We start from the raw sequence: 16,422 nt of genomic DNA, 5'->3' as shown, positions 1-16,422 counted from the left end.
ATGCATTACTTACCGTAAAAGAATTTCTGATGATCGTATCTGCTTAGATTCACATGCACCGTCCCTGCCTCCCCGCTCGCAGTGGAAGGAACATAGTCTTCTTACTACTTTCTCTCTTCATGTACTCACTCACTATATCCTTGGGCTCTCTCATGGCAGAATAAATACAATCGGAGGGACCTCGGCGCGTGAGGGATTTTGGGTACTACACACGTCACGATGGGGATAGTGTTTCAGACACGCCAATGCCGACGTCCCCTTTCATTCCCCGAAAGACAAGATGCAATACTCTGCGGTTACCACTGGGTGTCGGACCATAGCACAGCATGTGAATCTAAGCAGATACAATCATCAGAAATGCTTTTACGGTAATTAATGCATGTCATTTTTTACATGAGAAGCTAGACAAAGGGGATACTAGGTAACCCCTCTAGCACCCTATTGTAAGATAGTGTGTGCTGGGTCTAGAAAGTTACAAATATAAGTAAAGTCAATTTCACTTTACTGCTCTTGGAAACAGTAGTTTATCCAAGAGAACGTATTTAAACCTTTGGGAAATCTGAAAGACTTCTCTGTGCCACTGAACTGAAGGTGTTGTGTCACACAATATAAAGATGATGCCTATGGAGTTTGTCAGACTCCACAACCAAAAGAAACCCAGAGTTCAAAATCACAAGAGAGAGTGGGAAAAAGGGTCTCACTCTCTCGAGGTTAAAGTCCTCAAAATCCAGCAAAGTTGCTGGGGGTCTCTAAGGTGGAGGGAATTAGCACATTTCTGAGAATTCTCCCTAACAATCCTGAATGAAGATCACTTTCGCAGTACTGTGATGAGGGAGACGTTTTGAGGAATGATGATCACTCCTAATGTGAACCATTGTCAAGTCTTTGCCCAAATCCTGTTGGCCAGAGCCAGTATAAAATCAAGGAAAGACTTGGGAAGTTTGAGAGAGGCTCTCCCTGGAGGACCTGACTGCAGGATTAGTCTGTAGCAGAAGGGGCCTTTGATTGCTCTCCCAGAGAAGTGAAGGGGGAACTCTTGCACCCCAACAGCTTGGTTAAAACTGGGGACCGGTGAGGGAACCCTGGAAACCGCTTCGGTGTCCAAAAAGGGGTGAACCCCTGGGCACCAGCAGTATGACAGAGGAAAGCTGGAGGCTCACTCACTAGGAAAGTGCATCTGAAAGTAGGAGTTCTCCAGCTCACGGCAGAGCAAGGTACCAGCGGCGGCACAGGTGTCCAGACAGCTACAAGGTGCGAGAGGAGAGCCCGGTGAGCAACAAGCTTTGGAGAGCATTGCGGAGAGCAAGGAGGCAAGTTGTGCTTCCTGAAGGTGGCAGAGGCTGTGACACCATCCAGACCAGACTCTCACCAAAGATGCAGAGAGGCCATAAAGCGAAACCCAATGAGCCCAGGGAAAGTGTTGAGACACTAAAGCACTGTCGTGCAGTGTAACGAAAGCCCTAGACAGTGGGATTTGGGTCTGGGACCCACAGTACTAGTTTGGGGGAAGCAAAGCCTGAGAATGGCTGAGGGGAGAGAAGAATAACCTCTTATCTTGTGCACTTTGTGAAGCTATTACAAGTGTGCGAAAAGCCCTGGCAGGGAAGTATACCAGGCAAAAGTCAAGTGTGTGTGAGTGTGTGTAAAGCTGCATAAGAGAATCCCAAGTAAGAGCCATGCTCCTTGCATTTTGACTTGCATAGCATTTAGAAAAAGGGAGATTGTTTTATAAAAACTGAGATTTCTTTTTAAAAGTCCTGGCAGGAGAGTATACCAAGTGAAGAGCAGATCTGGGATTCACACCCATCAGGTGTGTTAGAAGAAGACCTGGCAGGGGAACGTGCCAGGTGTTTTGTGAGTTTGAGACTCGCATCCAAATGGTGCTTCTATGAAAAGAGAATTCTAAGGAAGATAAATGCTCTTGAGGATTGAACTGTATTGAATGTGAGATCCTGGTGAAGAGAGCCATATCGCCTGGAGTGAGTTGTAGTACAGGAGGAGAGAGCTATCTTCTTGATCAGCAGAACTTGGTTAGTTGTGAATGTTTGGTCTGGATGGAAAGATTGCTGGGGAAAGGGAGTCATCCCCTTTAAACCTGTGAACATAGACCAATGGAATCCTTGGTTGGAGTTTGTTTTTAACTTTTTGTTTTGGTGGAAAGATTCCTCCGGAAGGGAGTTTTTTTCCCCCATTGGAACTGTGAACATTGACCTTTTGGAATTTTTGTGTTGGATTTGAACATTTGTGCACTTCAAGAAGTAGAGACCATTCCCTTTGCACCTTTAGAGTTATTTTTTAGAGTGTGAGGGCGAGGATAGGATTTTGGACACAGGACATTTTTTTTATTGCATCTTGACAATGGATAGACCCTTAGTTTTAGTTGAGGTAGGGGAATATCTCCTGGAGTAGGGACAGCAAGGCATTTTCCAACCCCTTTTACTTTGAATAAATGTTTATAACCACTAACATGACTCCTCTGTGTCCGCGTCGCATTTCTGGCTCCTCAAAGTACATAGACAACATACATATCTTCACACCTTCTCTCTTTTTCTGACACTTCATGCAACCTCAGGTCACAAATAAAACAATTTGAGGACCTAGATATGGGTACAGTACACGTCACAGTAGGGTTGGTATTACAAACCTGCACTGTCGATTACCCGTTTCGAAAACAAGTTATGTAATACTCTGCACCAACCACTAGATATCTGCCTATGCAAAGACTGTAACTCTAAGCAGCTACAAGCATCTGAACGATGATTACAGGTATCTAATGTTTGTGATATATTTGAGACTTGTGGATCTGCTAGAATTGCATGCTTTGCATAGGCTGAAATCTAATGGCTGGTGCAGAGTACTACAAGATTTGATTTTGAAACGGGACGTCGACAGGGCGTTTCTGTAGTACAATCCCTATCGTGATGTGTACTGTACCCATGATACTTCACAAGTCTTGGACTGTTTTGTTTCCATAGCAATTGGTAGAGAAGGGGGATCATGTCTCTAAGTACGCTATCTCAAGATGGATAGTCAAATGCATTCAACTTTGCTACTCACTATAAAAAATGTCCTTGCCTTTCACACTGAGAGCCCACTGTACTCGAGACACAGGGGCTCCTCTAGCATTCATTGCAAATGTTCCTTTAGATGCAATTTCCCACGCTGCTACTCAGAGTTCTATTCATACTTTTACACAGCATTATTGCTTAGAAACACACTCTAAATCAGATCCACAAGTGGGCGAAGCGATATTAAAACATCGATTTGCAGCTGTACCGTCACACAATCCAGGTACTGCTGGCTAATCTATGCGTAGCATGTGGTTCGAAGCAGATCCACCAGACTCAGAAGGCATACATTACTTACCGTAATCGTATTTCTATGCTTGTATCTGCTTCGATTCACATGCATCCACCCTTTCTCCCCTCCTGGAGTTGAAGGTGCATTGATGGTTCTTCACCTTTTATCTTTTTATCTTTCTTGTACTCAAACACACACACACACTTCATCCTCCCTCATGTCAGAAACGCAACAATCTGAGGGACCTTGACGCATGAAGGACCATGGGTACAATAGACGTCACATAAGGGATTGTATTACAAACCCACCCATACAACGTCCCTTTTTGAATTTTGAAAACAAGTCATGCAATACTCAGCGACTACCACTAGATGTTGGCCAATGCATAGCATGTGAATCTAAGCGGATACAAGCATCAAAAATAAGATTAAGGTAACTAATGTATGATATGTATCTATGTCTAAGGCTTGTGGAATCTGCTTAGATCACATGCTATGCATAGGCCGACATCTAGTGGAAGCTGCAGAGTATTACAGTTGTTTTTGAAACTCGAAAAGGGATGTCGACTAGGCATACCAGTAATACTATCCCTAGTGTGACGTCCACTGCACCCATTGTCCCTCGTTCCTTTCTGGCTAACGCCATTTATTATTATAAAATTAGATCCTTCTCTTTCAGATATGGTTCCAGCCATCCCAAAACCACGTCCACCAGCTTCAGGTCCCTCCCATGTCACTCCAGTAGGAGGACGCATAACACAGTTCACCCACGCATGGGAGGGAATCACCTCAGACAAGTGAGTGCTTTCAACCGTGGCTGGCGTCTATTGTATAGAGCTGCTACAACGACCCCCCTACCATCCCAGCGACAGAGAACCACCACAAACGAAGAACAGCGCATACTTCTGGAAGAAGTGAAGGCGCTGCTATTAAAGGCCGCTGTCGAAATCATCCCGACGAACCAGGTAAACAAGGGTATCTATTCAACGTACTTCCTTATGCCCAAAAAAGATCTAACAATGCGCCCTGTATTAGATCTGCACCCTGCAAACGCCTATGTAAAGCCACAAAATTCTGCATGATAACGCTACAGGATGTAATCCCACTGCTTAAATGAGGGGACTATATGGCAACCTTGGATATGAAAGATGCCTATTTTCATATTTCAATGTTCCCAGCGCACAGAAAATTCTTGCTTTTCAAGATCGCAAACCAGCACTACCAATTCAAGGTGCTACCCTCTGCCATAGCATCCGCATCAAGGGTATTCACCAAGGTACTGGTGGTGTGGCAGCAAACCTGCACAGGGAGGCAATCCCAGTGTACCCTTACCTGGATGACTAGCTGATCACATGGGAGACACCCCAAATTTGCAAGCAAAATACCCAAAGAACGATCAACCTTCTTTTCCAATTGGGTTTCTCGATCAAGGATAAAAAGTCAAGCCTTGTACCAAACAAGACCAAACCGTTCTTAGGAGCCGTCTGTCATGATCTCTGCTTTCAAAAGGTCAGGGTTTTCCCAACTCCCTTGGAAGCAGATCCATAACCCAGGTTCCGAGTGCCAACCAGTCCCAATTGGGACCTTTTGGACCCAGTCCTGGCGCCAGTGGCACCAGGCTCATAAATATGCCCAGTCCCAGCGCTGGAAGCGCCGGGCTCATAATGCTTGGGTGGACTTACCTGCAGCAGACCATGCTGCTTACTTGCCTGCCAGTTGAGCCTCTGATCCTCTTCTGTTTGGAACTACTTTTCCTGTTGGGTGGGGCAGGAGCCACTCCCTAGATTCAGAACACTGGAACTCTTCTGGAAAGCAGGAACTCTTTTCTTACCTAGGCGTGGCTGTGGAAGGAGACACCTAAGCACTACAGGAGGCTATTTAAACCACACCCGATGGATGAATCTTGCTTTGCGTTATTCTGCATCCTCTGCAGCAGAACGCTCATCGTGTCTTCTGCATCTGATCCTGGGCCTAAGGAAAAAGGCTTACCATCCTGAATCCAGTCTTCAGCAACACCTATAAAGACAAGAAAGAACAGGTTAGCATTACGGTCTTCAGTGACAGCTCTTCACTTACCTGGTCCATCGGCTGTCACCAACGCCTCGCGCTGCATTCCGGCATCTGAAAGACAAAGGCTTACCTACTCTTCGTGCGCTCCGGAGGTCTTCACACTGCATTCAGGCATCTGAAAGACAAAAGCTTACCAACTCTTCGCACGCTCCGGAGGCCTTCGGCGCTGCATCCCGCATCTGAAAGACAAAACAAGGTGCGTTTAAAGACATTGGGGAACTTTAATACTCACGTGCCATTACTCCTTTCCACATCTAACCCAGTGGGTATTCCGGCACCCTGCAGCCGCTCCGAACTTGTACCTGCAAAATAAAAAGACAGAGCGCATCGTGAAGCAGGCAACAAGCGCTTACTTACGTGCTTCCAGGCGCTTCTATTCATCACACGGGCTCCATCTTCAACTCACTTCAGCCCGTCATCCGCCATCGCCGGAACCCTGCAAAACAAGAAACATCATTACTAAAGACTTTAAAGACATTAGAATTACTCGAAACTTACCGTTCGTGCAGTAAACGACGGACAGCAGTCCTCTGAAGTCAAGAGGCCTGCTCCCCTTATCCAGTGAAGAAACTGGTTACAGCACCCTGCCCCGAGGCAGATGGAGAGCACGGCGTTCACTTACCTAAGGTGAGAGCGTTAACCTTTGGGGTTCTACAGGAGAAGAGAAAGGGAAGAAGAGAGAGACATTCAATAACCCAGTTCCTTAATCCCATATTTTCTATCTGCAGACATCTTACCCTTCGAGTCAGACATACAGTGCATAGAGGTCCAGCCCAAAGAGCCAGCCGTGTGTTACACATCACCTTTGAAGATACGGTATACGCCCAGTCAAGACCGGCGCCTCTACGGGAATCAGGTGAGCGTTACACCGTCATAAAAACAGAGGAAGGTTTAGTCTTTCCATCAAATGAAAGAATACCAAACATACTTCTGCAAATACCTCAGTATGAAGCCAGGCACCAGATAAGCATACGCAAAGCTATGCGTTTGCTCGGCATGATGGCATCTTGCATTTACCTGGTCCCACACGCACGATTATGGATGTTCCCGATGCAGGAGTGGTTGGCAAAATAGTGGTGTCAAGCAAGCGGTCAGTGGGACGATCTAGTGGTCGTTTCGTCAACACTAGTACAAGCTCTATGCTGGTGGACAAAGGAGAATCTGTTGAAGGGGAAAACCAGCGATTGTTACAACAGGCACATCCCTCACCGGGTGGGGGGCCCATCACCTTCATCTCACTGCACATGGTATGTAGACTGAAATCATACCACAAAACCGCATAAACCTGCTGGAACTAGTAGCAGTACTCAAAGCGCTTCAAGTCTTCGAAGCACATCCGACAAATCAGTCGGTACAAATTCTCAAAGACAGCAACACTGCAATGTTCTGTATCAGCAAGCAGGGTGGGCACGCATTCTCCAAATTTGTCCAGGCTAGCACAAAAAATATGGAAATGGGCACTCAAACAAGGGATGTTGCTGATCCTAGCGGACTCGCTGAGCAGAGATCCTCTACATGAAGACCACGAGTGGCACCTCCACAGAAATGTCGTAGAAGACATTTTCTCACAGTGGGGCTACCCCATGCTAGACTTGTTCGCTACAAGAGAAAACAAGCAATGCCAGACTTTGCGCCCTATGGATGAGTTGGTCAGGGAAATTTGCTTACGCTTTTCTCCCAACTCCACTAATGAGCAGAGTGGTGAACTAGATTCACTGGGAACAGATGACATTAATCCTAGTTGCTCCCATGTGGGCGAGACAACTTTGGTATCCACATCTGCGCAAACTGGCAATGTGCGATGCGATCAAGCGCCCGTGCCCGGCCAACTTGCTTTCACAGCACTGGGGGACAACACTACACCCTCAACCTCACTCACTGAACTTGGCAGCATGGCTCCTGAGGTCATAGAATTTGGACATCTTAATTTACCTCAAAGGTGTATGGATATCCTCAAGGAGGCACGTAAACCAAACACCAGACACTGTTTTTTCGACAAGTAGAGAAGATTAGTAATTTGGTACCAGTCAAAACAAATAAATCTGATGGAATGTACTCCAACTCACATTCTTCATTTCATGCTCCACTTATTACACTCAGGGTTAGTCTTTAACTCTATAAAGGTTCACCTGGCGGCTATATCTGCATACACCACCTCTCGCAGTAAGGTGTCATGATGGAAGGTTCCTGTCATTAAGACATTCATGGAGGGAGTAAAAAGACTCCACCCTCCTATATCAAGCCCACCGCCAGGGTGGGACCTCAATGTAGTACTTGCAAAACTCGTGGGATCCCCCTTTGAGCCTATGCATAAATCAAGCCTTAAACACTTCACGTATAAAACGGCTTTCTTGGTGGCTATCACCTCCATAACGAGAGTCAGTGAACTTCAAGCATTGTCACTGCCAGACCCTTTTTGTTATTCGCAAAGACAAATTGGTATTAAGAACGCACCCTAAGGTTTTCACCCAAGTAAATTTCAAACTTCCATTTAAACCAATCCATTGAGCTACCGGCCTTCTTTCAGAACCCAACAAGCTCCGCTGAGAAGAAACTCCATACACTAGATGCAAGGAGGGCGGTCCATTACTATGTAAACAAGACCAGACCGCTCAGAAAAACAGACCAACTGTTTGTCTCCGTAGCACCAGGCAGAGAAGGAAACCGGATTTCCAAAAATACCATCTCCAGATGGAGAGTCAGATGCATACAGCTCTGCTACTCTTTATCAAGCAAAACACTGCCTTTCACACCAAGAGCTCACTCCACAAGTGGTACAGGAGCTACTCTGGCTTTTATCGCAAACGTCCCGCTGGACGTCATTTGCAAAGCAGCTACATGGAGCAGAGTACACACTTTCACTCAGCACCACTGCATTGACACACTCTAAAGCAGATTCCCAGGTGGGACAAGCTGTTCTAAAGCATCTATTTGCTGCTTTACCTTCTCACAGCCCACCACCTTCTCCAAACACTTCTCGCTAATCTATGCATAGTATGTGATGTAAGCAGATTCCAGAAGCCTCAGAAGGGATAAATTACTCACCGTAATTCTATTTCTGATACTTGCATCTGCTTAGATTCACATGCGCCCACCCTTCCTCCCCTTGGAGTAAAAGGTGCATAGATGTTTTTTTCTAGGCTTTATCTGATACATATCTGCTTTACTACACCTGTACCGGTTCTACACTTTATGCAACCTCATGTCCGAAACAAAACAATCTGAAGGACCTCGACGCGTGAACGACCATGGGTACAGTGGACATCACACTAGGCATAGTATTACTGGCACACCCTGTTGACATCCCTTTTCAAGTTTCGAAAACAACAACTGTAATATTCTGCAGCTTCCACTAGATGTCAGCCTATGCATAGCAGGTGAATCTAAGCAGATACAAGCATCAGAAATAAGATTACGGTGAGTAATGTATCATATATACACTGAAACAAAAATTGTGGTCGAATAGGGACACCAACACACTTACATAGACTTTCAGTTATTTCACAGCCAAAAGCTAATCTAACCTGAGGACTCCAACCATATCCTAGGGACAATAGTACATTGATAGTCTCAAGTAAGAAGTTTAGGTACTTGAAAGGAGTTCAAAAGAGTTTTAACAGACTAAGAAATACAGTTCTAGTGAGAACATTTGAAAGATGGTACCTGCATGTTTTCCTAAGAGGCTGGCCACCAATTTCAATTGTCTAGAGGTCGCACACCCTATCCCTATGCCTAGATTCCGCCACCAGAGGTAAGGGAAGGGAAGTGTGGCTCTAAGAGAGAACTTTAATCTCTTGGATTTAATGGCACCCAGGGGGGGGAGGCAACACGAAGTATGCAGACAGGCCCCTTGAACACAGACTAAGACCAATGACTCCAGGTAAGCCTAGGCCATTCAGAATGACTGCTGCTCTCACCGTTGTTTGTTGTGCTGGGGTTCCACAGGTCATGGGTGCACATGCAATTTAGTTTGACAGCTGGTTCTGGCGAAATTGTGTTATGGTCTCCATTCAGGACCTCACCATTCACATGTGCTATGACAGTACCCATGCTGAGAAAGAGAGGACCATGATGCAGCAGCCGGAAGTAGTAGTCTTGGTGACCTATTAAGGGACTGCAGGCAATCCCTTGACATAGTTCTACAGTGAGTCATTCAGGCACACACCAGCTCCCGTTCCATGGCTTCCACAAGCTCCAAGATGTCCAAGGTGCTGTATGGTGAACTGGTTGTTCCCACTGCGTCATTGAGGGAGATGCATTGCAGACCTCCCCTGGTTAAAGAGGAACGTTTTGCCATACATGAGTTGGTGATGACCTTGCTCCTTGCAGCAGTGTCACTTACTGTGGTCTGTTGTACTTCAGATAACTGGTTCCATGGTCAACTTAAGGAATGGCTCCAGGTCACCTCCTGACATACAGAAATCTGTGCTGTGGGAGATCTTAGCCCACCTATCGGAGGACCTGCAGCATTCAAACTCTTGAGTGCCTATACAATACCGGATAGCCTGCCTGCATGGATGGATAGATGAATGCATGATATCACGCGTGAGATGTGTGTTTGGTTGTCTGTGACTCCCTACCCAGTCCTCAAAAACGAAGATGTTCTTCCTGGAGAATACAAGAGCATGAACACATACGTCCATTTCATGCCCCCTGCCCGGAGGAAGACTGTCAAAGCCAGTAAGCTGAAAAGGCACGACTTGAACATGGGTAGCAATTTTGTACACCATAGTGGACATTAGATCACCATGCAGAACATTTTGCGATATGGTGCACAGGTTTTCTTCTAAAATTGTAAAAAGCTGGTTGCATTGCCAAAGCCAATAGTGTTGCTGTTTACAGTTGTTGCATTTTACGTTTGGGTGGAGTGGAGGCTTAAGGATGTGGTGTACTGACCACCAGAGAATGTTGAGACCTCGGGCCCTGCCTCCCTACTGCACCCCCCAAACAGAAGAATAGGTGTATCTGCTGTCCCGAGACTGGAGAAATAAAGAAGAATCTTGGCTGTATCTGCTTCATGACCCTTTCCATCATAAGGACATTTTGGATTATTTTTTCAAAGAAAGCTGTAATTTCTTTGCAAATAGACCCAAACAAATTACACATTCTAATGGTTTGTGTCATGATCGCAACCAGGTAGTTTTTATTTTAGGACACCGGGGTGAGCAGAAAAAGGCTTTCATATGGTGAGCACTCTTGGGGAACGGGGCACATTATGGTTATGGCCAGAGAATGGTGGGGTGACGAGACTGGTTTGAGGCGATTAGATGACGGGGAGTGAGGCTGAGCTCTGCAGCCCCGTGCTGGGAAGAGAACAGCTGGAGGTACGCAAAGGGCTGACCAGGAACAATGGAAGGATTGCTGTGTACCTAAACTGAATGAAAGCTTGTGATTTGAAAGGCAACTCAGGATTGGCCCAATGAATGCAAAACTCCAAGACACATTGGTTTAAATGGCGGAAGGTCATGTAAATTAGCAAATTGTGCTTTTCTATCATTTTATGCCACCAGCTGTGCTGGTTGCCATGAAACCCAGATGTTATGGTTTTCAGCACCCCTTCTCTTCTGTTCAGCAAAGATCTTTCCACATATGGTGGCGGTTTGTGCTGCAAAGCGAACAGGTTACCAATGCACTACTATCGTTAGGCAGTAGTGCTACACAAAGACCACCAGTGAGTGGACAGGATCCTCCCTGCACTGAAAACCTGATCGACTTAGCAGTGCTCCCAAAATGAAGCGAGTTAGGCTGGAAAGGAACTCGGTCACCAAAAAATCAGACAAACATTCTGCAGATCCATTGGGGGTTCCATTGAAAGAGCTAGGGAAAGCTACAAAAAGAAAAGTATTGCCTAACTTTAATAGTGCTAATTTAATATTGTTGCTTATTAACCATTTCATTTTCAAGGTGGCTTTACAAGCCACTAACAGACACTGCAACGAGGAGGACCTTGTGCCTCAAGATATGCCAATTTTAATCATGCAATAATTTAAAAATAATCCCTTGTGATTGCATTAACTGTGTAGGTCTAATTTGAACAGGGACACTAGACTGGTTAAATCACTATATACCAGTTTAAAGTAATGGTAAATCTGTATTTGGATTTTACAATTAATTTTAAAGATGTACATTGCATTCACTACTTATTCCTCAAACCAGCTGACTGTAATTTGATACTACGTCATGACTCATCCTCCACCTGCATTTAAGCTATGCTATATAAAGTATTTAGTTAAACGATATTAAACAACAATATGTTTGATACTAATACCGGATGGTAGACCTTTTTCAGAATTGTATCGGAACAAGTTCAATTTGCTCAGCGGTAGAAAGAGTTCTAATGTAAGGAGAGTTGAAGATGGGGAACCCCTGTTAGCTTTTGTACGCATAGTTGCTATAGTGGTAATTAAAGTGAAGGGCCTGATGGTGAAATGCCAACATGTATTGATGAGAGAGAGCTGTTGAGTTGCACTAAATTGCCTCTCCTTTGTTCCTACAGATAGCATACAGCATTTTAGCGGTAAGGGGAGAAAACAGTCACAATTTCAGTCCTTAAAATACAGTCCGTTTTTTTAATGCATAGTGCAGTAAAGTTTCATCCCATTATACCAGATTATCACGTGGTCATTCTGGAGAGTAAATATGAGTTTCTGCAACTTGTTTGACTTACTTTGTCATGACCCTTGAAGGAGAGAAGTATATGCATTATTAGTTGGATTGAGACATAACTGTATCTCAGTCGGTCTGATTTTTATGTTCATCAATTTGAGCAAATGGCACCAGAGACTCAGTTCCCAGAATGCAAATGGAAAACTCTTCAAGATGGATTTCAGCAAACAGTGCAGCAAGCTCCGTCTTATCTTCAGTGAGAAGTGAGGCATTTGAGGTTGTGATTAGTGGTTACCAGTACTAGGTCATGTTTTGAACAGCTTACCCCCTAAAGAAGCATACCCCAAGACAGGTTGTGCAGTTAGTACACAGGAAACCTTGCCATAAAAAAATGCCCAAAAACCAGTTTGAGTTGGATTTTCTTGAATGCTCTTATGATGAGCAGACTAAGCATATGGAATCGATTGTGCATTGAGGTGGTAGATTGATTTTATTTTAATTTTATTTTTCCATATATTTTTATTAGTTTCTTATACAAAACCAGCATATGAATCCAACAGTTTTTAGCCCCCCCCTTCCACCCTACCCCACCAGAAGTATTTTCCATTTGTCCAGTGGTTTGCTTTCTCTTCTCTTAGGATCCCACAATGTTCAGTATCCTGATCTTGTGGGGGCACCATTGCACTGTATAGTCATTCTGTAAGTAATTCAGTACCAATCACCGGTCTCTTTTAAATCCTTCCTGGTCTCCCTGAATTCTGTACGTTACCCACTTCAGATAGGTTCAGGATTTCTTATTTCTGCCTATTTATTTTTAGACCTGATATCCTCCCATATTTAACTAGCTCTTGATTTTTCTGGGTCGGTCATTGCGACCAGCATATCGTCCGCAAATGCTATTGCTTTATGTGCTTCTCCCACCATTTCTATTCCCCTGAATTGGTCTGTCTGCCACATTTTAATCAATAATGGTTCTAAAACAATAGCATGCAGCAGCAGTTACAGGGGGCATCCTTGTTTAGTGCCCCTTCCTAGTGTTAATTTCTCTGTACGTTTTTCATTAAGTTCGATACGGATCTCCAGTGATTTATAGTTGGCTCGCACCATTTGAATACATTTCTCTCCCGAACCCCATGTGTTTGATGCAGAACAGCAGGGACCATTCGACCCTGTGGAATGCTTTTTCAGCATCTAATGACCCTAACATTGCTGAGTATTGTCATTCCTATTTTTTCTATTAGATGGGCTATTCTACGTGTACTATCAAATGTTTGCCTTGAGGGTATAAAGCCTGATTGATCATGTCCTATTACTTTTGGTAGCATGTAAGTCAAGGTTCATTAGCGCTACGGGACAATAGGACCCTGGGAATACCGGATCCTTCCCCTGTTTGTGGAACACCACCAGTTTAGCTTCATTCATTGATGGGGTGATAACTCCTTTGGTCTTAAATGTGTTAAACAATTTCGTAAGGCTAGGGGCCAGAATGTCCTAATATTTTTTGTAGAAGATCGCTCTGTATCCTTCAGGGCCCGGAGCCTTATTTGATGGTAATTTCTTTTTGTAAATCCACTGTGGTGGAATTCTGGAGGGTTATGGTGGTCACAGCATTAGCATTTTGGATGCTAGGGTCCCCAGTGGCAAGTGTTAAAAAATAAACACTTTCCCAGAGGACCCAATGTGGAGGATCGGCAGTTGTACAGTTTTGCCTGCCTAGCTCCGTTGAAGAATTCAAATGCATAGAAGTGTGTCCAAACGCAAAGTCGGTGCAAAACGCTTTGCTTGGGTGGCTTCCCTTTATGTTCTGGATTTATGCATAATAAAATGTTGCGATATATTATTTCGAAATCGTATGATTTTTGAACAGTGAATTCCAATGGAGTGCTGTCTTTGGACATACATGTCCCATTCTTTTTTTTTCAGAAGTGTAAACCACTTTTTCTGGACTTTACTACATATCCATAGTAATGCTAAAGTGGTTAATTGAATAAGTGTCTAGCTTATAATTGTTGCTGGCTTCATTTAGGATTGAATAATTGCATCCTCTTCCACTAGGAGGCAGTTTGGGTTTTATCGCACAGATTCTACTCACTGGAATCCTGTGTTCAAGGATTTAACAGATAAGCTTCCTGGTGATCCATAGTCCGGAAGGAGTTTAATTTTCAGAAATGTAGGATCGGCAATGTTTTGATTGTTTCTAGGTACATGGCAATGCAACTGTGTGTAAGGATTGGTTGGCTTTTAATCTCAGTCAAATTACCGTGATATTGGCGCGTTTGACGGAATTCCAAAAATGACGGATGAAGTCTTATCAGTAGGTGGAAATTCATGTTAAATGGAAACAACCATATGAAGCCTTGTGGCGCTCTGTAGGTATGCTCAGTTGGGAGTGATTTGGGGTTTCATTGATATGCATTGCTTGCTTTGTTAGAAAGATCCTCTGACGATGATACTTCAAGTGAAGTGTGATAGACGTAGCCAAGCACATTTCTATTCATACATGACTGTCTGCTTCTAATTCTTCAATCTCATGGTATATAGAAAGGCAGTATTTGCCATATTTATAATGTAATCTGTGACTTCCAGCGTTTCAGTGCTTTTCCTGGAAGCCATCTGTATATTTCATCTAGGGCAAAGTAACTGCTGCTTAGCACAGCTGTAGATTTCTAAGGAAAGGCTGTCTTAAGGATTTATGTTTTCAAATATAGTCTTTGCATGTGCCTGTTCACCTAGATAACATTGTCATGTAATCTATAAAGAACCATTATTTTAGTTCTGGCTTGGACTGTTGAAAAACCTGGCTTAGGACTTTAGCTTTATACTAGTGATATGAGTATGTTATATCCCTGTTAAAATAAGCACTGAATTATGTGGGGTCCTTGTACATCTACTGGTCTTCTCCAACCAAGCTATGTCTGCTTTGAAAAGCAAGCCTCCTACACTCCACAAATGCTTTGATTTTCCTGGACGAGTTTGGCAAATATTCAGCTGGTTACAACCTTTCATCGTTTTACAGCAAATAACTCACCCAATTGACCTTCAAGTTAAACTGATTAGGAGAGCAAGATCACCAAAAGGCTGACTTTTCTTTGCTTCTGGGAGACCTCTTCCAGTTCCCCCAAAAGACAGGTTTTTTCAGCTGTTGACAAGTTGGATGGTGGCATTCCCCAAGGGGCTCTTGATATCAGATGTTTGTAGGTCTTCCTTGGGGGGATTATGTGGATGTGTTTCATGAAGTGACTAGCAAGATATTCAATTTGTACAGTTTAGTTACCCCGTGAATTAGGTAAATGGTATCTATTTCCTGTGAACTTAAGTTTGAGGTTTTCCTTTTATTCTGATTGTTTCTCAGACGAGTTGAAGTAGAGTGAACGGATCATTTCATTCAACAAGGAGTCTTTTCTTTAACCTTGAATCAGAGATCAGTGACTTTTGTTCCAAGTTGATAATGGCAACCCGCCACTCCCAGTATGGTCCTTCATATTTAGCTGCAGTCACCTCTGTGATTAGTTCCATATTAACGTTTTTTTCAGGGGTGGTGGGTGCATAAAGTCAATGCTCAAGTCTATTGTCATGTTCCACAAGTTAGGGGTGCATTATGCTTTGCTGAGGATAGTCTGCCGTTTCTTGCAGTTATTTAGGCTGAGTTAGCTGGCATATAGGTTGTCTTCAGGCTTGTAACTGCCCTTTCTGATAGCGGTTGAGAATGAGTTTGCGCTTGCTGATGTTCGATCCAATTTCATTGCTATTGTTTCTTTCAGGTGTGGAAGATGAGCTGGCATTGGCTCTTGAGATGAGTCTCCGGGATCAACAGCAAGGGGCCACTGATCATCTCCCAGTCGAGCCATCATCTGTTCCACCCAGAACGCAACCTCCCCAAACTGCAGTGCCTGCATACTTCACCACAGATAGCGAGGAGGAAGATGACGAAGATGAGGACCTGCAGCTGGCCTTGGCGTACAGTCTGTCCGAAATCGAGGCTGCAGGCCAGCACCGAGCAGGTGCGCGTGGAGCAGATGGCAAAAAAGCAAGGCATCAGTCCAAAAACCTCCAAGTCGAGAGGGGGACACTGGGGATGACAGGAGGAGCTCAGAGGTTAAAAGGCAGAGTCAGTGAGTCACAGAGAAATGATGCAAGCGAAGGGACAAAAGATAACGTGGTGTACACAACAGAAGCTGTGAGGGTACAGAGAAAGGATGGCTCTCCAGGGGCGAAAGTGCCAGATCAGGGCAAAATGTCTGAATCCGCATGGGGCCAGAGTAGAAGGGAAACCACAGATGATGGAGTCGCGGAATCCCCAGAAAAGGATCGAGGAGCAAAGAGGGCACCAAGCAGCGAGGGAAAGCAAAATTCAGATACTACTGCACTCCCAGGAACATCCATTGGCATGAATGAAGGGCAAAGTCCTAAAGCAAAAAAGAAAGAAGCAAAGTGCAGGTGTCTCCTC

The 16,422-nt window shown here is 44.4% G+C and overlaps 1 protein-coding gene across 7 annotated transcripts in view; it reads left to right on the top strand.

Annotated features, from left to right (window-relative positions):
• DNAJB2 (DnaJ heat shock protein family (Hsp40) member B2) overlaps positions 1-16,422 on the top strand; it is a 628,983-nt gene that overhangs the window by 597,959 nt on the left and 14,602 nt on the right. For 4 of the 7 annotated variants that reach the window (XM_069616895.1, XM_069616896.1, XM_069616893.1 and 1 more), the window contains exon 9: positions 15,737-15,976. In XM_069616895.1, coding sequence (XP_069472996.1) covers positions 15,737-15,976 — 240 coding nt within the window. Of the gene's footprint in view, positions 1-15,736; positions 16,413-16,422 lie in introns of all 7 variants that reach the window. The other 3 variants (XM_069616890.1, XM_069616892.1, XM_069616891.1) reach the window with 1 other exon arrangement.

This window comes from Ambystoma mexicanum, chromosome 9 (genome assembly GCF_040938575.1).
Source record: "Ambystoma mexicanum isolate Mex_15411 chromosome 9, UKY_AmexF1_1, whole genome shotgun sequence".
NCBI classification, from domain to species: Eukaryota; Metazoa; Chordata; class Amphibia; order Caudata; family Ambystomatidae; genus Ambystoma; species Ambystoma mexicanum.
Note: the sequence above shows the minus strand (reverse complement) of the source record. Positions and strands in the feature narration are given on the sequence as shown.